This window comes from Strigops habroptila, chromosome 10, assembly GCF_004027225.2.
Source record: "Strigops habroptila isolate Jane chromosome 10, bStrHab1.2.pri, whole genome shotgun sequence".
Classification (NCBI taxonomy): Eukaryota; Metazoa; Chordata; class Aves; order Psittaciformes; family Psittacidae; genus Strigops; species Strigops habroptila.
Genome location: NC_046359.1, coordinates 7,291,392 through 7,313,638, shown reverse-complemented (window position 1 = coordinate 7,313,638; position 22,247 = coordinate 7,291,392). Strand labels below are relative to the sequence as shown.

Genomic DNA, 22,247 nt, shown 5'->3' with positions numbered 1-22,247 from the left:
TATGTCACCTACAGCTGGAACATTGGGAATTTAGGATTATAATTCAGCTCTATTTTTATTATTTGAATGCATTTTGACATAGAAATGCATGGTGTAATCATTCTATATAAACTGAATTTGAAGGAGCAATCTGAAATGTGGATGCACATTTTTTCAGCTCAGATGGAACTCATAATTGGAGTTCTGTTCTGTGATCTTATTTTTATTGGTCCTCAAGATACCGTCAGTTTACTGTGAACATAGAACAGAGGCATAGTTGCACAAAGTTACTGCTTTGGTCTTGTCAGGTTCACAAGTTAATCAACGCTTTTTAACGCTCTATGCTCCAAAGAGTATCTGTAAGAAGTTTTCTACTTCTGACTGACAATAAGAGAACTTCTGATTTGAGTTAAACATCATGAGGGTGAGTTTTTTTGCAGGAATGTTTTGCAATATGTCGTTTGATTAAGAAACATTCCTCAAGAAAATTTCTTGGCTTTCAACTAACCTGTTGTGTTAAATGTCATTATGACTACTTCTGTCTCCCCAACTAAGCTTTTCTAACCCTAGCCTCCCTTAAAGGTATGTGAATTCGATTAAAAAACATATTTTCCTCAATTGGAAAAATATTTGTAGATAGTGAGTCCAGTAAGTCCAGCTTCTTCACAAACATTCTAATGCTCTCATGCACAAGTTTTCTGGTTTAAATACATTGAATAAAAATATTTTTCCTTCATGTTGTCTTCTCTATACATTATGGAGTTCTAAATGTTTAGGCTAGACTGTTGTGACGAATTTTCTTTGGCTTTAATTCACGCGAAAACATCTGTATCTTTAAAGCAGACTGGCCTCTTCACAAGTGAAGATGAGCAGAAGGTAAAAAATGAAGTCTTTGAAACAAAGAATAGTGTTGCTAACAGAAAGCTGTGCCTCACAATTTCATTGAATCATAGAACTCTTTGGGTTGGAAGGGACGTGAAAGATCATCTTGTTCCAATCCCTTCCACTAGACCAGGTTGCTCATAGCCCTGTCCAGTTAGGAAAATAGGACAAGGATGTAACTCGCTTACTCCTGTAGTGTACGAAGTATCCCATCTAGCCCATACTGAAGTTAATTGCCCTGGAAGTAGTATAAGTCCTTTCTGTATAACTCTGAATATTTAATAGCTGTTTTCTGATTAATGCCTTTACTACCAATGTCTACAACACTGTTGATGCCACTTTACACCCAACTAAAGGTAGAGTTGCAACATACCTGAAATTTTGTTAGGGAGCTGTGCACTCAGGTGCAGGAGTAGAAACAAGCAGTGAAGGCCGGTGGTACTTTTAGGTGGCATTGCCAGTGTCGTAAGTCAAATTGGAGCCCCAGTATGTAGTATCTGAATACTTCGACATAAGTGGTTAAAAGGCATCTTGTCACAATGAGAAATTAGTTCCACTTGATGATAAAATTAGGAGAACAAGTAAGTTAAAGACAATGCATTTTGGAGTACCTTCTGAACCTTGTTCTCATAGCATTAGCAGGTCAAGGTACACTTTATTTTGACTAGAAAGCATGATGCTTAGTATGAGAGCCACAGGAAAAATGAAAATGATAAATGAAGAAGGTTAATAAATACCCCCATTTTACCATCTGAAATCTAATTTTGCAGTTTTCTTAATTTTTTAATCATTAAGAATCATTAAATAATACACTGATGAAAATTGACTGTTGGGAAATCCGAATTTTTCTTTCCACAGTGTAATCTTGAGGCAAGGGAAATTATATTTATTTTCCTTGCAAATAAATTTTTGCCTCTTGCTTCCTCCATGCATAATGCATGTTTTGGAATAGAACTCTTGAAAATGTATATCTACAAAGAGAATAGGATATTACAAAGGCCATTTTCCCTGGATTTCCTTGTTGGGGTTTCTTTTCCTTTGAGATGTACTACTTTTAAGTCTGACCTGAGACATCACTTTTACTGCTTTCTACTGTGGTGAAAAGCTGAAAAGGAACTGCAGTCTTTGCTGTTGAATGACTTTGTGTAATTCTAGCTTTTTGTCAAAGCATGCAGGGTCTTCAGGATAATAATCACCATGAAAGGATGAGGAATGTATTTTGATGTCGTGCTTTTATTTTGGTTGCTGATTGCCATCTCCAGCCAACTCTGCAGAAGGGAGCCACAGATTCTCAAACTGAAAGTGTTTGCATGGCATAAAGCATGTGTCACTCCCTTACGTTGTAGGTCATTTTGAAGCCCTGCCCTGGGACTCCTGTGTTATTAATTAATCTGTGTTAATTACAATCATGAGCTTTGTTAGTGCACATTTAAAATTCTGTTTTTTTGAACCAATAATTTTAAAAGACAGACAGAAGTGGAACACATTGTGAAAATACACTTTTCCTTCAGAAGACTTCATTTATCAGGCATTTCCTCCAGCTTGTGAAAAAAACCCGCTTTCAGCTTCCAGGTGTCATGCCTGAAAAAAGACTGGTCAATATTCAGTCTGTCATGTACAGCTTCTGAGACTCTGAACCAGTGGGGGAGGAGGGAAATTAAATTTTCTCTGGACAGAATAACTGGGAGTCCAAAATATAAAATTATCTGTATTTAGCTGTGTTGATCTCATCTACTAGACCACAATACAGTAAAACTATCTAAGCATTTACTGTGTAAACTCTTTTTTTTTTTTAAGGAGTTTAGAAATTTCATTAAAAAATAAGGTTACACCTAATGCAAAATCTTGACAGAATATCAAATTTAACAAATTCAAATAAATATAATAAATCCAGGTTTGCCGATCCCTGGTATAAATTTAAAAAAAAATAAATTTCAGAAGACCTACATAGTTGTTTATAAATTAATTCATCATCTTAAAATATAAGCAGCAGCTTTTTGCTGCTTAATTAAAATAACGAGACTTAAACTACTTGATCACGTGAACCTTTCTTGACAACATCAACACCCTTGCACAAAAGAAGGCTGTATGTGTAGTTGCACTGTAACACTTACATTATTAAAACTGGTTTGAAACCTGGACGATAAAGCCGTTTTCTCTCTGCAGTCTGCTTTAACACTCTTATTTCTGTGCCCTTCTTGTTAGTAGCCCTGCTGTGTACCACAGAGTTTGAAGTCCCAAAAAGGGTTACGTCGCTTTGGCAAAACATTAGTTATAAGGAGTGGGTTGTTTTTTTTTATCTAGGTGGTTAAAGGGTGGAGAAGTACCATGAGGTTTTCGTGATCACATTAGGACCTGATCCAAACTCCGTTAACTGCACTAGCCTTTGTTTTAATTTTAACTGGACAAATGTAAAATAACAAAGTTAGTGATGATGAGTTTCCCTGAGATCACTCAAGTAGTGGAGAAAAGAAAGCAGTTAGAGGCTTTTTTCTATAGGTTAGGAAAAAAAGGAGCACTGTTCTGGTTGGGTTTTTTTTCAGCTAACACTATTAGATATCCCCTATATTTTGGGGGGACTCAAATGCACATACAACCTCAATCACATTTTAATTATATAGCTGTACTTAATGAAAAATTCATTACATTTATTCATTTGAATATGAAGATCTATATTGTCATTTCTTCTTATGAGTGTCGTACTGACTACAACCAAGACAGATAAGAAATAAGTGTACATTATTGCCTTTAAACGTTTGACTCATGGTTAAAAGGAGAATTCACTGACTAGGTTCCTTTTTCAATTTTACATGTAACTTTTTGCAAACCAGGAGTTAATCACAGAAGACAGGATGAAGGAAAGTGATATGCAACTAGAGCTCTTCATACCTCTTTTTAACCTTTATATCATAATTAACCAATGTGGAGTGGACTGCCATGAACTCTGAAAGTATATAGACCTTTCACAGGCTGTAATTTTTTTGTTTGGTTGGTTGGTTTTGGTTTTCTAGATATAGTGTTGGTTGATGCACGTTTGTTTTATTGTGATAGTCTAGATTTTCAAATCTCAGTGACAAGTCGGAAAATGGAAGACCACATCATACCTTTAGGTAGATAGTGAAAAGTTATAATTGAGAAGAAATAGTTTAGTGTTCTACCATACGACACTTCATAAGGTATGCAGTCTCTGTTTTGTAGTCAAGCAAAGAAGAGAATTTAAGGAGTGTTTTCTTCAGCAGTCATACTGCTGCAGCAATTTACCTCTTAAAAACATGAATAGTTGTCATGGCTTAGACCCAGCCGGTAATTAAGCACTATGCAGCCGTTTGCTCACCCTCCCCCTTCCCCACTCCAGGCGGGATGGGGAGGAGAACCAAAAGAATGTAAACCCCACAGGTTAAGATAAGAACAGTCCAATAACTAAGGTGTAATACAAAACTGCTACTACTAATAGTAATAATAATAAGGGAAATAACAAGGGGAGAGAATATAAAACTAAAAGGGGAAAGAAAAAAAAAACAATAAACACAAGTGATGCACAGTACAATTGCTCACCACCCACTGACTGATACCTAGCCTGACCTGAGCAGCAACCAGCCCCTTTCAAGTAACTCCCCCCAGTTTATATACTGGACATGACATGCTGTGGTATAGAATACCCTTTTGGTTAGTTTGGGTCAGGTGTCCTGTCTCTGCTTCCTCCTGGCTTCTTGTGCCCCTCCTCACTGGCAGCGCATGAGACTGAAAAGTCCTCAATCAGGGTAAGCATTACTTAGCAACAACTAAAACATTGGTGTGTTATCAACATTGTTCTCAGACTACAGCTGAAAACACAGCACTGCACCAGCTAATAGGAAGTAGAAAAAATAACTGTCACAGCTGAAACCAGGACAATAGTATGTTTTTTCTGCTCTTGATTTATCCTTCTTGAGCAAGTGAACTGTTTTTAGTACATGGTATCCTTCACTTCATATCCATCTGACTTTACTTAAGGACAGAATTCTGCAACTGGGGAAGAAAGGCACACCTGTACAAAAGCAAACTCATTTGGGCATTGTTGCATAACTGAAAGTGTCAGGACTTCTGTATCTCCTTACCAGAAGGTAATTTCTATGTGAGTCAGGAGCAGGACGGTGTTATAGTTTATTTCTATCCCTGAATCATTAAAGAGAGGGATAAACTACTCCTGAAGAGTTTCAGGGTATCACATATGTCTGTCAAAATGGGGAAAAAAACCCTGGAAATATAATGCTAATTCAAAACCTATAGCATTATTTTTGCAGCATTGTCAGTCCTTTTGTGTGGTGCACAGCGTTAGCTCGATACTTGGTGATTCATTACTTTATGACTTCTTGGAGAATTCTGTGGGATTTTTTTCTCCCTAATTTTGTTAGGTAAATTGAGCACACCAAAATAATCTCCTAAAGACTATTAAAAATGTCACCTATTTATGGTAAAAAACCCCAAACAAACAAAAATAAAACAAACAAAACCCCCCTACCAGATAGCTTCTTTGGTTTTATTTAAAGGCATTTCAAATCAGTCATCTTTGGTTTATATTATCTCTGATTCTTGTTTTCACTATTTCTTTTCAATCCATCAGGAGCATTTGTTCTTTATGCATGAATTAAAATAAACTGGTCTTTTATACTACTGCAGATCAATCTTTTTCCCATGTATTGTCTTAGATGTTAGTTGGGTTTTTCCCCAGTATATTTTTTAGGCTTATTTCTTGCTCTCTTTGTCCTTTTTTACAAACAAACAAACAAAACCTCTCAGCTTGACAAAGATGTTTGCTCATGTAAGAAATTGGTTTACTGCTCTGTCTTTATCTGTGTGGTTTTATTGCTCTAGAGAGGATGAGCATGCCCTTATCCAGCAGTATTGTCAGACGCTGGGAGGAGAGTCGCCTGTGAGTCAGCCACAGAGTCCTGCTCAGATACTCAAGTCAGTGGAAAAGGAAGAGCGAGGAGAGTTGGAGCGCATCATTGCTGACCTTGAGGAAGAGCAAAGGTCTCGTAATCATCCTACCTGGTGTCTGAATTGTCACCTTGTTGTTTGAGCCATGCATGTGCTGGTTGTTGGAGATGAGAAGAGATAGACCTAGGAGTCATGATTTTAGCCAAACATATAAGATCGATCAAGGCATATGTCGTGCAGAGCCTAACTCTGTTACATAGAAGAGGGTGGGTCTGTAGTAAAATACCTTATCTTCATCTCTCTTTTCTTGGCTTATAGTTTGGGGTTTTTTACCCCGTAAGCAACACGTCAAGACATTGTCTTTGTGTGAGCTACTAGTGTTCTTAGATGGAGGTGATGATAACATCATTTGATCTAAGGAAGTTTTAGGAAGTTTTTTTTATTTTAATTTGCTTGATTAAGTCATCCTTCTCCTCCTCTTTTCAATATACCAGGAGTCTGCAGCTAGAATATGAGCAACTAAAGGAGCAACATCTTCGTAGAGGAATAAACCCTCTTGCTTCACCTCCTGACTCCATTGTGTCTCCTCATCATGCTGAAGATGCTGAGCTCATTGCTGAAGCTAAACTTCTAAGGCAACATAAAGGTCGCCTGGAAGCAAGGATGCAAATATTGGAAGATCACAATAAACAGTTGGAGTCTCAGCTTCACCGGCTACGGCAGCTACTTGAGCAGGTAGATGAGCACAGATGTTTTTCCCCTTTGTTATTTCTGCACTATGGATTTCTTGGTGGAAACAAAACATTGGAATTTTACTGCAGGTATTTTTACCACACTAGCTTGGTCTGTTGCACTTAGTCATTTCTAGCATGAAGAGATATTTTTTCCTACCCTCTCGTATAAGCCATGGTGAAAGTCAAATGAACACAAGATGATTACAAGTGCTGGAGTGATTGTGGTAACTTACGAAATATTGAGCATAACACAGAATCACAGAGTAGCCCAAGCTGGAAGGGACCTCAAAAGATCATCTTGTCCAGCCTTTTTTGGGAAAGGGAGCCTAAGTGAGATTACCTAGCACCCTATCCAGTTGTATCTGGGAAACCTCCAGTAAGCAGGACTCTACCACGTCATAGCATCATAGAATAGTTTGGGTTGGAAGAGACCTTCAGAGTTCATCTAGTCCACCCCTCCTTTAAATGAGCAGGGACATCTTAAACTAAATCAGGTTGCTCAGAACCACATTCAGCCTGGCCTTGAATGTCTCCAGGGATGGCGCATCTACTGTGTCCATGGGGAGGTTGTTTCAGTGGATGATTGTTCTTACTATAAAAATTATGCTAAATAATATTCTGCTTTAGAAGGGGAAAATATAACCACTGGAAGGGCTTTGTCTAGGCCAGGCAATGAAGAGGTTTCTAAAAGCTAATCTTCCCAGAGCACTCCTTTCTGAAATGATCTTGACTTTCCCTGCAACCATTGCTGTGGTACCTCATCATCTCTCAGTGTGATTTTATTACTACTGTTGTTAACACCCCTGTGAGAACACAACTGTATGTTGGGTATGCTGCAGTAGGTTTTAATGAATTAAAAAGCAAGGGAAAGAAAATATATATACCCTATTCCAAGTAGTGGTGCCAGTTGCACCCTGTATGCAAGTTCAGTTTTCCATCTTTCCTTAAATAATTTATCTGTTGTCATGATTAGTCACTGAAACCTTTCTTAGCATGCCAAAGACAGATGGCCGAAAATACATCTAAAATGCAAAAGAGCAATTTGTTTACATTAAAAATCCAGTTCCTCTTCAATAGCATATTTAGACCAACAAGCTACAGCAAAATGATCTGTGCACAAGTAAACACAGAAGACAAGAACCTTTTAGCAAATGTCAGTAACTTGAGTTTTTAGGGATTTTTGTTGGAGGCAGAAATGTTGATTGGTTTTGAAGTCAGCATAGGCACATCTAGATTATAAAAGTGAGAGCAGCAACATCTACAAGGTGTTGCTAGAGATGTTAGTTTGTACTATATCATGTGTGGAAGTTTGAATGATGAAGAGAAATTCATAAGAGTGGTTTGTCCTAACCAATCATTACACTTGGGTCAGAGTACAGTAAGGCAGATGATTTCTGCATTTCATGAGTCAGGTAGCTGGCTGTATGTAGTAGAGGATTTAACTAAGCCAAGAAGCAGACTGCATAAACCAGATATCAAAATGGCATAAGCTTTTGCTGTATATCATACTCTCGTTACAGTGATAAAGATGTTTGTTTGTTTCTTTGTTTCACTGGCTGACTGTCATTTTCCTAGGCAGTTTTGGCTGAATTGCACTAAGATGCATCTGTTCCAGTGGCTTCTCTACCCCTCTAGCAGAGTATTTTTGTTATTGTTACTGTTGTTCCAACATCTTTAATCAGTATTTGAGTAGCTTAAATATTTAACAGGTAAGATACAACTGATGTAACCGTTAATAATTCATGAAGTATCTTGAGAACTATGACCAATACTAAGTGTTTCAGAGAAGGGGTTAAAATCTGCTAAGAAACAGCTGTAGAATAGAAAAACAGAAGTTCTGCCATACACCCAGTTGCTTTCAGCTTAGCAGGAACATGCTCACACTTTTAACCTTTTTTTTTTTTTTTTTTTATGTAGCTGTGGTTAATCTTATAATTTTGTAATCTTTTCAGTATCCTTGTAACACTCTTAGTAGGACCTTTAGGGTAGTGTGATAAAGCGGGCGGGCAGAGGGGCAGTAGTTTCTTCTTATCAGTTCTGCCTTTGGATTTTTCTGGACATTCTGCAGCTTTTGGTTGCTGATAGGGAAAGGTAAATCAGAGTTGACCATTTTCAGTATTTCTGATCATTTACACCTCATTTACTGTATACTGTTGCTTATTTACTTCCTGTCCAAAATCTCCTGCCTCTGTGGGAGCCATGCCATGCTTCTGATTGTTCCAAGTGCCATTTCCTGAGCTGTTCCTGTTTCTCTGTCTTTTAATGAAGTGACTGGTACAAAGTCAAGTGTACGGGAAGGTCTGCATTATCACTTTTATAATATATCTGTGAGTTTTCCATATGCCTTTTTATATTCTTTATTTAGCACGGGTTTTTTGACCTGCCACTAAGCAGATATTTTGCAAGCTGTCTCCAACAATGCTGAAGTTATTCCCCTCAACAGGATTCAGAAATTGTAAATAATTCAAATTTTTAGTATATGTTCTTTACAACTTCTTTATTTTGACATTAATACACTTATGAAGTGGCGTTGAATCCCATTACTGCCCCCTGAACTTTCTGAAAAAAATGACCACTCTTCAGCAGTTTGGTTTTCTGTCACCTAGACCATTACTGCCTATGAAAGTCTTTAACTCTTCCACTGCTAGGGGAAGGACTTTATCAGATGCCAGCTGAGGATCTAAGTATTTTTGCTTATTTTTCTTTTGTTGGCTGTCCCCATTATTTTTTAACAATATAAAGAATACCTTTTCTCATTAATGAGATGGATGATTTGCGCTGAAGATTCTTGTAAGTCCCAACGTCAAAACCTATAAGAACTCTGCAATTCCTGTATTAATATTTACTAGTATTTAAGGACACAACTGTCTTACAGCAATTTCTTTGCTATGACTGGCATTTCATGGCATCTCTGTTTCTCTCTTCTGTCAACAGCAAGTCTCTCCATTTCTCTTCTCCACTTAGCCTCCTAACTGTTCTTGGGTTAATAACTTGCCACTGAATCTAAAATACTGAGACTATTTTCTCTAAAAGATATGGCATGAGCCTATCTACACTCAGATATTTGGGTAGAGAATTAATGAAACTTAGAAACTTTCCTGCAGTAACTGTTTAATCTAAATGAGAGCGTTCTATGACATTCTTTAGAGAGCACCTTTAGCAGAAATATGCATGCATCCTCACTGCACATTTCCCCACTTCAGGTCACAATTCTGAGGTTACCATACTATTTTTATTTCAGCAAGCCCAAAGGATTGGTAGCTGTCACACAACATTGTCATTTTTGTCTGCCTGATTGATTATAGTGCCAAAGAGGAAGGTGAAAAAGAACTGGCATGTGACAACTTTGATGCCAACATGTTAATCATACAGAGGAAAAAAAAAAAGAATCCATTTTCAATTTTTATTCTTCAACCCTTTTAGATACTGCATGTACAAAGTACAAGTAAGACCTATTATGAATAGCATTTAAAGTCTGTTTGGATTTTTCTCTGCTGGTCTGAGCTACTGAATAGAGTTTTCATACTGGATTTGATAATGAGGTTAATGGGAGCTAAAATAATCTGTCAGTGGCTTACATGATCAGACTCTAAGAGTAAATCGGGACTGCAGCTCCCTCTCCGACTTCAAACAGAGGAGCAGCTTTATAAAAAGAGTAGAGGAGACTGTTTCTTTTGTAGCTGAGAGAATAAATATGGAACAAGAAGAAATATGTAACAGATATAGCAAGGGAATTTTGGCAATTTTGAGGTTTCCTGTGATTTTGGCGGGCGGGGAGGAACACACCCCTTGTTGGTTTGGTTTGATTTTTACCAAAAGCGACAGAAGTCAAGGGAAGAACGGGTATGTCTTATGTATTCATTAAGCCAGAGAACACTTCAGGCTTTTCTTTGGAAAAGACACCAGTAGGAGGCACAGTGAAATAAGGCATTGTAGGTCTAAACTGGTTAAAATAAACATCTCCTTTGAAATGCTTTAAAAAACTGCTGTAATACGGAAAAAATACCTTGATTTCAGAAGAACTTATCTGTCCCTTCATATCTTGGTTTTGCATAAAAGTTCAAAAACTCACAGAAACTGGATTTCTCCCTCATCCCTATAGAGGCATGCCCAGTATCCCTGCTTTTATTTATTCAGAAAGCAGCAGCAGGCCTGTAGTAACATCTAGGGCAATTTTCTTATGATTTCTGGCTTAAGTGTTGTCTGCTGGGTTGTTCTGAATAAGAAGAAATGAACTTCATGATGCTTGTAGGGACTTGATAATGAAAGTGATCAGATTTTGTAGGGTTATTCAACTAGGGTCAAGTAGAACATGATTTTCTACATTTTTTTCCTCAGGTTCTCGCCTAGTAAAACTGTTAAATCATGTAAATACATGCAGCTATAACCTCAACTGTTTTGCATTTAACATTTTTCAGTATCTGATTATTATATTAAGGCATTTCCGCCACTAGCAGAACCCCTCCCTTTCTGCTCCAAACTCCACTCTTCATCTGCTTAACTGTATTTTCCTGTTTTTTGGAAGAAGAGGGTTTTGGTTTGTTTTGGCTTTTCCTGTTACTGCAGTCACTGGAACTATGTCGTGTAATATCAGTATATTTAAATGAAAATTAAGTCATCAGACATTGTCCTCTTATTAGAAGGAGATGTGGGGTTTGGGTTTGGGTGGGAGGTTTTTTGTTCATTTGTGGTGTCTGGGTTTTTTTTAATCAGACTGAAATATTTCATTCTGCCTGCTGCAGCAATATATGGTACATCAATGTAAAACATTCCGAGTATGTTTTGTTTGCTCTCAGTTTATCCACTGTTAGAGTCCTCGTGTTTTGCAAGGCTTTTTTGTCATTTGCAATAGTACTCCTGAGTGGTACTAGATAACCTTCACTACTAAATCATCATTTAAGTAAGTTTATAGGCATCTCCTTTCTATCCTAATTAATTTTGACTTTGCAGTGCTTCACTATACTTAATCTAGCCTATGTGTTGCTGTGCTGCAGTTTTGTATCAAGTCCAGCACTGATCTTCCTTCCTCAGTCATCTCTGCACCATTTGTCCACAGTTACTGGTTGAAGAGGTACAGAGATCCAGTTCAGGTGCAAGTCTGCATTTTGGATTATTCAAATTCTCTCTATCCATCTGTTTGTGGGGTGGGCAAGCAGCCACTCTGCTGATGGAGTTAGCCTTGTTGTTCTGTACTGAAGTAATTCTTAACCCTTGGAGAGTTTGCTTCATCTCTTTACCAGCATAGCTCTAACGTTTTCTTGAACAGAGGTTCCTGGCAATACAGAATTCCCTGGGGTTAGTTACCCCAGGCTTGGCCTATTTGAAATCACCACACTTTTTTTACCTAGACTCTGCAGCCGGGTTGAAGTCTGATACTGAATAGCAAATTGCTCAAGTACTTGATAGGCATTCACTGTTCATAGGAGTGTCCTGATGGTAAAATCCTTGGCTAGCTTGAAAACATTTCCGTTTTTATTTGTCTTCTGTATGCAGAACAATATTCTTTGCTTTATTCTTTTAGTCAAAACTGGAAGTTGGTATTGTCATGCTCAAAGAGAGATGAGATTTGGAGGAGAAAAATAAAAATTTGCTGAGGGCTCAAGGGAACATTTTCTTTTGTTTCTCACCAATGTGTATGGAAGAAAAAGTATCTTCCATTGTTCAACAATCTTCAGTTTGTTGAAGACTTTTTTTTTTTTTTTAACTGGAAGTTGTCTCAAAAAATCAAATGTTGCACTTAAGGCTGTGAGCTGCAAGGGAGCAAACTTATGCGCAAATTAACTGCCATTCCGTATATTACCTCTTTGCAGCAACTCTCATAGCTGTTCTAGGTACTCATTCAGCCTCAGTTTCAAAAAGATCTTAAAAGTCATGATTTTTCTCTATTATTATTACTTCTGTATCTGCTTTTGACAGATTTACCTGATCTGCTCTTTAAGCTGCTTGGAAGAAATTTGATGATATGCAATTGAAAGAGATAAAGGATAGGGGCAAGCATTTCAGCTAAGATTCTATAACCACCTCAGATGTAAATACTATTTTACATGTTTCTGTTTTTTCAGAACAGCCACTTCGGGAGTTCAAATACTGTATTACTACTCTCTTCCTCAAAGGATTCTTTACAAGAAAGAAGGAAAAGAGAAAAAGAAATGCCTCAATAAGATCCCTTCCCATATTTATGAGTTGTTATTAGTGAAGAAGTCTTATGGTCTTTCTTTTTTTGTGTCCATACATGTATACTTACATGTAATCAATCACAAGCATATACATGGCTACAACTAAATGAATATAGAAGTTAGGTGTTTGATTCTGCAGGTGAATTTAAGAGTCCAGAAAGGCTTGCCTACAACACAGTTTTCAAAGTATATGGGTTCATTCTCATAATTTCCTGGAGATTATGTATTACACAATTTCCTTGCAAATTTGGTATCCTCTACTCTACTGAGAAACAGTGTCAGCAGGAGTGGTGGCTAGCTACCGCTTTTTAGATACAACAAAGTTCTCTTGAATCTTTTGTCTTCACTCAGCTTGATTGTGAAGTAGTTTTGCAGAACTGTTCATGGTCGAACAGTTGTTTCTAAGCATGATCAGTCATCCTAGTAAAGCTTCTTACGGGACCTTAGCTGAATGTCCTCTGTGTACATGAATGTCCTCATACGTACATATATATCCATATATATATATATATGTAACCCAAATAATACCGTTGCATAGTCTTTCTGTGTAGCTGGACTGAGTGCCTCGGCAGACCGTTTGTGTTGTACATATCGTATTTCTATGGTGCATGCTCGCCACAGAACATTGCTTTTAGCAAGACCATCAAGTGGAGTCTCATAAGAATTACACTTGAGTCTAAATTTTCTTTTAACAGGTTGTCGGTTTGGTTTTTCCCTCTCTAAAGGTTGTACAGACCTAAGCCAACTTTCAATAGTTTGAAAAACAAACAAGAAAGGGCACATAGGAAAGGAGAGGGATGACTGCATACAAGCCCACGATTAAATTCTCTAGATAAAATTTATCTAAATTTGGGTATTATTGTCTTTAATGTAGCCTGAGTCTGACTCCCGGGTTAATGGCGCTTCCCCCTGTACTTCGCCCCAGCACTCTGCCCTTGGCTACTCACTTGAGCAAGAGACAAGCTCACAATTTCATCAGACAGGTAAGTGTTTTAATCAGCTAATGTGCTTCACGGGTTTATAAGTCACTCCTGAATAGGTTTGTTGGCATCTTTCTGAAAAGATTTGTAAGTAAAAAAGAACTGGTCTTTATCATGATACTGAGAAGAAGATGTACCACAGTTGAAGCTGTTGCTTCCCCACACTTGCAAACAGCTGCGGTATCATAAGAATCCACATGACTCTGAATTATGGATTTCTGTCAATAGACTCCTTGATCCCATCCATTTTGAGCAAGTGAACTTACTGGGCAAATCCATCCTTGCTGAAGGAGGAACCAGATTTCATTGGACTGAAACGGCCAGCAGCTGTTTGTCCTACAGTACATGCATGCACCCAAGGAATCTGTCAGATACAGGAACAAATAGCCAAAACAGCTTCCTGATGGCTGCTTTAAAAATTCTTGTGTATCTTCTGCTTATCCTGCTATTTTGATGATCCTACTGCTCAAAGACTTCACATCTTTAGGAATTATGGAGTACTTAAGTGTACAGCCTCTGCACTTGAGGGGATTTCTTTCTTGAAATCTTCTTGAAAGATTATTTTAAATTCTACAATATCAGAACTCAGTAGTTCCACCAGGAATTAGCAGAAATAACTACAGACCATTGAATGCCCAAAATTAGGGGAAAAAAGATTTTTCTCAAATGACCTTAAGTGCAATTTCATCCCTGTTTTGCTTTCAAGCCTTTGTATTATAGATTAAAAAAAAAAAAGATTTTATTTCTGTGAAAGCCAGGAAAAATATTCTCTTGCATACTGAAAATTTTCATTCAACATTGCCATGTGTTTTTAATTTATCTGGAAAAACATGGAACTTCTTTGAGTTTGATTTAATGCTGTGGTAGATTTATGAGAGATGCTGTCTAATGATACTACCAGGAACAGAGCCAGCTGTATTCCCTAACCATTCCTTTGCATAATTTTAAGCAGTATTTAAAAAAGTAAAGAGCAAGGAGGATTTTAACACTAGTGAAATTGCTGATGCAATTTCATCTAAAAGAGAAATGTTTGGGGTTTTTTTTTTCCCCAAAAAAACAATGGTGTATATTAGCCTGAAAGTTACATGGCAAATCATCGAAAAATGGAAAAGAATTTTAATTGAGCAGCTACTGAGTATAATGCCCTCATCTTGCAAACCTTTTATTTTAGCTGTAAATTATTCTATACTGCTTCTTCTTGGCAATTTCTTCTAGTTAAATCTTGGGTGCAATGGTTAAGCTCTAATAAAAGAGAAATGAGTTCTGCTGCAAATCAATAAAGTAACTTTCACCTCCTCTCCCAAGGCTGGCAATTATCACTGACAGTTCCTGCACATTAAGTTACAAAGGCTTCAGGTAGTGGTTTCCCATGAAATATAAAGGAGCATTTAACTGGAAGGTTGGATAAGAATGCCTTTCAGAATGTTCTTGTCCTTTTTTTTTTTTTTTTTTTTCCTCTTTTATCTCCTCTCCTTACTAAATTCATTGCTCTCTTTTGTTGTCGTATCTGCAGATGACTTGTTAGTTCCACCTCATGATACCAACACAGACCTAACAGATGTTATGGAGCAAATCAACAGCACATTTCCTGCTTGCTGCTGTAAGTGTAACAAAATACATCTTGTATTGAATTGTATAGTATGGAATTAGAGGCGATCTTTTGAAGAAAAAGTCCTTCTTGTCATATTGAGTAGGAAAAAAATCTCTCTGGTGAGATTGCTTCTCAGGATACACAAGCTAAATAATTCAGTTCTTTAAAGTTGCTCAATAGAGATTATTTGTGAAGGTAAACAAACAAATGTTCTCAATGTTTTAAGAAGTGATTCACTATAAGAAAAGCTTCATATGGAATTTTCAGCTGTGCCCACATAAGGGAAAAGAGACCTTGAATTCCATTAGCTTCTGATACAAACTATGTAGAACCTAAATGCATGTAGATTCAGAATTTCTCTAATATAACTTAGGTAACAGGAGGGACCATAGCCCAGTCCTGGCTGTCTAAACTAATTATTGATGTAGTTATTAAACTAAGTGACCAGAGGAAATTACTGTTAACACAGCACATAACACCTTTCCCTGCTTAAATGCACTGAAAGTTGATGTTTAGTGTCTATTAACGAGACATCAAAAGGAAAACCAATTAGCATATCAGCTGACATATATTTCCACTATTCCTTCCAGAGTGTCACTGCACTTACTAGAGTGAGGACCTATCTCTCTGGTTCCAGCAGTATTTCATACAGGTTTTTTGGTTTGGCAGGGAAAGTGAAGTGCCAAGTTTCTTAGTTATATATTCATGTGTGGGGTTGTTTTTTTTTCTAATACATGCAGACATGCATATCTTCACTTTCAGCAATTTTGCCTTAGGAAAACAGTAGTGAAAACTTTGATATATTCTTAAACTTTCAACAGTTTCAAATGCAGTGTAATAATGAATGGTCAATTTTAAAAACGTACAGGTGAGAAGGGTGTTTATGTCCAGTCCTTTTGGAAGCATCAAGATTGAACTCTATTATATTCTATTTATTTCGTAAACTCTGTGAATTCCTGCTAAAATAGCCCTTGTCTCTCTTGTATGTCCATTGTTTGGCTGTGAAGAACTGCAGCACAGAAGCAGCACTTTGCACATTCTGAGAAAGCAACTTACGATCTAGCAAAACAGTGCTTGTTTCAGCTGTCCTTTAGAGATTTTTCAGTGAGTTCAATAGTTCAAAGCCCATCTTTTTGCAAGTTAAGGATTTGATTCTAAGGAGCATCTTGTCTTGAACTCAACAGCTACTAGAGCTACTCAGCACAACTCAAGGGCGTGTGTGTGTGTGTGTGTACAAATCAGTAGAAAATGCAACTCAAGTATCAATTTGCAAATTCCTGTCTTGCATGTATAAGGAGCTTACAGCTACCTGGTCATTTGGCCCGAATGAATTTAAGGCAAATTGCCCTATGTCAGGGCAAGCTTGATAATGATGGTTGTTCTCTGTAACCAGGAAACATGGGGGGAAAAAAAAGAATCTAATATCCATTCAACAGTATCCTGAATAATACTCGCAGGAGGGAACTGCAAGTGAAAACTCTGGCTCCACATCCTTTCATATTGTGAAGTGAATCTGGACATTTAAGATTAAAGAAGTCACAGTTCCAAATTTCAAGTATTTTTCCTTTTGTCACTGATGTACTGCTGCAGAAGTCAAACCAAACCAGCATGCCCCAATTAGTAGGTACTTAGTTTGGTCATCTTCAGTCATTCTGTAACATATTTTACTTGGGAGATTTAATAGGATTATATCTTTTTAACCATGTAAGATTCATATACTGTTTTAGAAACCTGGAATGAGGATTATTAGTCTGGCCTTCCCAACAGACTGCATTAAACTGTATAAGTTTTGCTAGGGAAGACCATGACAGACCATCTAGTCCATCATCTTTTCCTATGGATGTTTGAGATGGATCAGTCTTTCTGGACAGACAAACATCTAACCTGTTATGTAAAATTTCGATGATGCAGGCTCCATGGACTCCCTAGGCAATCTGTTTTAAGAGCATCACTGTATTCCTAACCTTAAAAAAATAATATCCTTATCCAAGTTAAATTTATTTAGAATGCCTTCATGTTAAACATATGATGTCCATTACTGATTTATTTTATTTATTAAGCTGGGTTGGTTTTGGTTTGTGGGGGTTTTTGTGTTCCCTCCCCCCCAAACCTTATCATTACAGGTCTCTCCTAGCTTGGCCACAGCTTTCATTAAGGAGTTACTAGCATCTGAAGCCTTACATAGATTATTTTTATCCCATCTTGAATGTGAAACAGAGCTAGTCCTCTTATTTGCTGTTTTTATAGGTTTCAGGTTGTAATTCATCTTGAAATCAGTATTTCTGCTTACTCTATATATCTCTTATGAAGCAACTATTCATATAATAAGGCCAGCACTGCTTTTAATTGTGGTTTTGAGTTTGTTCTGGTTTTTTATTCCCCAGATCCTTTGATTATGGATATAATGCCTCCTTTCCTTCCTTATTTATGAGGTTGGTCCTCAGAACTAGGCAGCTGTGCAACACTGTGCAGCAGTCTTGCCTGTGCATCTGAGTGTGTTCCAGCACAGAGATTCTGAACAGACAACATGATAATATACCACTCATAAGTGTATATGGTCGCAAGTGGTGAAAAAGGAACAATTCGTAGCATCTATATATTCATAATGCTACTTATTTGTAAAAGTAAATTTGTGAAGAAAGTTACGTATGGACCATTACAACACACTTCTAGTTAAATCTTTGATTTTTTTATATGTAAGAGTCTATTTGTTCTTCTATAGTACATAGCCTTCTGATTCTGGCTTTGTTTTTAAACTGCCAAGATGTATAATAATGTACATTTCTTTTTTTTTTTTTTTTTTTCTATTTTCAGCAAGTCTCACTGGCAGACCACAGGTATGAGACATCTTTACATACTTATAGTCATTAAAAGCAAAGTAAAGCAAAAGTGGAAGAGTTCCATTAAAGCAAAGTGGCTTGTTTTTTTTCCTGTCTTTTCCCCTAGAAGTCTACGTGGAAGCTAGACCAATGTAACAAGAAGGTTAGATTCTGGAATTTCCCAATTAATGCAAAATTCATGCTAGTTTGGGCATTACCAAGGTACTATGGTGTGCAGTTCTGGGATGCTGACCAGATGGAATCAGCTTGAATCTATCAGGGCCAATTACTTTCAAGCCAACATCAGCTTGCAAGATCAAAGCTGGTTCTTGCAAAGTCATCCATATGTCCTTGTGCTGCGGTGCCCATAGCTCCAGTTTTGGGAGCTGTGGGCACCAGAACACAAGGATCAAGAGTCACACAGCATCTTAGGCATTAGATGAAGTTGCCTTCTCCCAGTAGGCAACCACTTTTCAAATCCGAAGCAGAAATTTGGCCACTATCACAAAAACATAGAAAACAATTTAGTATTTAGATAGATACCTGTTCTGTAAAATCCTCCTGATATGAATTATCAGTTAAATTTCTGTTATAAGTAACAGAAATAGGAAAAACACTCACTATAGGTTTAGGTTGATATTGAAGCCCACATATGACAAATAAGGAATGACAGAATCTTGTGTCATTGCACAGTTTCATTTTGAAGTTTAAAGATTATCACAAATTGCAGTGTGAGACTTCAGAAAAAGTAAGTAAGTGGTGGGGAAAGAGTTTGTTTACTCCCCCAAATTGCTTCACCTTGTCCATTAATCTAAGTTTTCAAGGTCAAAAAATGAATATCTAAAAATTCAGAATTATTGCTCTGCAAACACTTTCTTGGATTGCAATATCTGGGATAGTAGGATTGTCCTCCTAAACAGGAATTTCTAAAAAGAATGGGATGAATCACACCCTGCACTCAGTTAACTCAGACTCTGTTTCAGTCTCTTGATAAATTAAGTTATGAGAGTGAATTAAACTGTCATTTTTCAGAAAAACTTCCTCTAAGCAGGCACAGAGAGAGCTTTCCATGCTATCAGTGAATAGTACTAATCTTCCTGAAAAGCATTTTTTTTTTTTTAGATCCAAGATTATTCCCAAATGGTCTTACTGCAAATCTACCCTTCCAGAATTATTAGAGAACGTACGTTTGTCTATTCAGGAACAGAATCCTGAAACAGGAAACTGGAAATAAGCTTCACATTTGAAGGAGCAGAGTCCAAATCCAGACTCTGTGTACTCTCCATTTTTATTGCTTAGGTTTCAGATGGGACAGCAGTTTGCCTAAACTTTTTATTCCTACTGGTGCAGGGCATGGAGAGTCTATAAATCATATTTACTGCTCTGTAGACTGACATCCTCTGGGCCTTGCTCAACAAGAATTTTAAGCACTGCAGTACAGTAAAATTAGGTTTCCCTTAACTACATGCCTCAGTGATTTGCTGTGTCTTGGGCCAATACATCTTAGCTTTTCAAATATAGAGTGTTTCTAAAAAGACATTAGTGTCCTTAACTGAACTGAGCCCAGAGTAGCTGCAGCTTTCTGTTTGTACTAATGTGGTACTGACGTGGTTATTTCTCATCATGACAGGCAATGTGAAGGATTCATTTGGACGTTGACCAGTGCTTCCTGATGTGCAGTACAGCCCTTTTCTACAAACCATCGATTGCAAGTTCCGCTTCATCAGAAGACTGCATGGGACCCCGGAACATGCTGTTTGCTTTGACTGCGTGTTCTACTTGAAATAGTAAAACACTGAATACCCAAAGATGAGGATGTTGTTTTTATAGTATCAGAAGTTTGGTTTTTTTTCTTCTTCTTCCCTTTCTATGCAACTGTAAATTAATGAGCAGTGGAGTATTTGTCACTGATTTGTATAAATATACAGCCAGGGGAAAAGGGGCAGGGGCTTTATATATGTTCTTTTTGATAATCGTAAAGAGAACTGCGTAAGGAGTTTGGAGCAAAATGTTACATTTATACATTCCCTTCAGATCTTTGCTTTTACATTGTAAAAATACCCTTAGTTGTATTCTTACACATTTAATATCCTGTACTGATTATTTATATGCTAACCATCTGACCACACAGTTTTCAGAATACCCTTGAATTGTTTTCAGGGTTGGCATATGAAGTTCCCATAATCTGCATTATTGTTACTAGTTAACAGAAATTGCTGTTGGGTACAAGCTGCAATATTTTAACGCTGTTAAACAAGGTAAACTCTCATTTCAACTCATCATCCTCACACATCACCAAAATGGTATTTTTAACTTTTGGTTATTTCCAGCCAATACACTCCATTTGGAGGATTATTTTTTTAAGCCTCACTTTACTTTGAATCGGGAGATAGATAGCTAAAAAGAGGACTTAGATGATAGCTTGTTTATATAGTAAGGTCTAAGTTAGTGTAATCTTTCCCAACTTTGTTCAGAGACAAAGCTTTGCCATTCCCTGCTGTGCCAAACTTGCTTCAAGTTTTGGAATTTACAGTCTGTGAAGTAAAGCTCATTTCTGTAAGATCCCCTTCTTGTGTCTGCCTCTTGGAGATGAAGAGACAATTAGAAAGCCCTTTCCAATACTATTAGTGATGGAGCATTTTCTTAATAACTGCAATGCTCTTAAATACTACCCTTGGGCATTGTAATCTTGCAACTCATCTTTATCTTTGAAATCATTTATTTATGTACTTAAATAGGGATAATTACGGGAAAGTTATGTCACTGATCAGCTGATCTCTAGTTTTAAAATTATTATTAAGAAATTTTAATGCCTTCAGAGTTTATGATGCTGCATGGACACTTGCTTTAATTTCAGAACATACCTTTAACTGGTAAAACTGCATGCAATATATTTCATGTATAGTGGAGAGAAACAAAACAGTGTTGTTCTTAATTATTACTGAAGAAAAAAGATATCTCAAAATGGTATTGGAAGAGTTGTAAATTCTCTATTGCTACTGAAAAATGCTAGAGAACAGTAAGACAGCACGTCAGGAATTTCTAGTGCTTTTGCGATGCGGTGCCAACTAGGCTGTCGTGCACCCTAGTATTTGCTCTTGGAGTGCTGCTGCTCAGGGAGTAATTTGGGCACAGCATTGACTCCAGTGCCAGTTCTTTCTGAAACCTTTGACAAATCGTTTAACCACTCTGCCTCTGTTTTCCCATCTGTAAAATGGGGATGATAGTACTTACCTCTCAAAGGTGTTGTAGGGCTTGCTTAGTTAGTGTCTGAAATGCTTTATATAAATGCTAAGTATTCTGAGCAAGTGCAGCAAAATTGTCAAGGTGGGAATAGAAGATGCTGGCTCCTACAAATGCTTCACCTATTTAAAATAAATAAATAAATAAAATAGTGTAGTTATTTGACAAGAAAAACCCCACACATTTTACAGAAGAGGAAAGCCGTGACCACCTTTCTACCTCAGACCTATCTTCATGAGTAGTATTGGAAATAGCTTTATATTCTGTTCTCTGCCAAGTGCTTTTATCAAGCTACATAATTCTCTAGGCAAAGAATCCTTGAAAATATCCCCCTACATAAGTAAAAAAGGTCTCAATAGTGAATTTGGTTGCTTTTATTTTTCTTCTGAATATGAGATTATGTATAAAGTTGTTTTTCTGCCTGTGTTTGTATGCATCCTTTGTCCTCTGCTGCCAAGTAAATGCTGCTTCAAACACTACATTGTAACATTCTTCCTCTGAGACAATAATAAATAAAAGGAATATATTGCAGTAACATGAGGAAACAGCATGGAGTTCTTTCAAGTTCTGTGGTCTTCAAGGATGGCACTTATTGCTAAATCCTGAAAACTTCATTCTCAAGAAGATACTTTTTAACAGTATTATAACAGGGGTTGGAACTAGGTGATCTTAAGGTCCTTTCCAACCCTAACCATTCTATGATTACTACGTGCTAACATTTTTGGAGCGTGGTTTGCATTTATATAAATGAGATTAAGCAGTGTTTTCTCCCCACAAATCTGTGCATACTTGATCCAGTTTTCCCTCTTTAATGATTTAGCCTGGAACTCTTCTCTGTTTCATGACAGATATAAAATTTGATCACAGAGAAGCAGACTGCTTGTATTTTTAAAACATTATACATACATAGTACATAACAGCAA

At 37.1% G+C, this 22,247-nt stretch overlaps 1 protein-coding gene across 9 annotated transcripts in view; it reads left to right on the top strand.

The window, feature by feature from the left end:
- Positions 1-21,861, top strand: part of UTRN (utrophin) — a 374,126-nt gene extending 352,265 nt beyond the window's left edge. For all 9 annotated transcript variants that reach the window (XM_030500119.1, XM_030500120.1, XM_030500121.1 and 6 more), the window contains 6 exons: positions 5,716-5,874; positions 6,276-6,516; positions 13,566-13,674; positions 15,185-15,271; positions 18,077-18,099; positions 19,712-21,861. In XM_030500119.1, the coding sequence (XP_030355979.1) occupies positions 5,716-5,874; positions 6,276-6,516; positions 13,566-13,674; positions 15,185-15,271; positions 18,077-18,099; positions 19,712-19,720 (628 nt within the window). In that variant the 3' untranslated portion in view covers positions 19,721-21,861. The remainder of the gene's footprint in view (positions 1-5,715; positions 5,875-6,275; positions 6,517-13,565; positions 13,675-15,184; positions 15,272-18,076; positions 18,100-19,711) is intronic.
- The last annotated feature ends 386 nt before the right edge of the window (positions 21,862-22,247 follow it).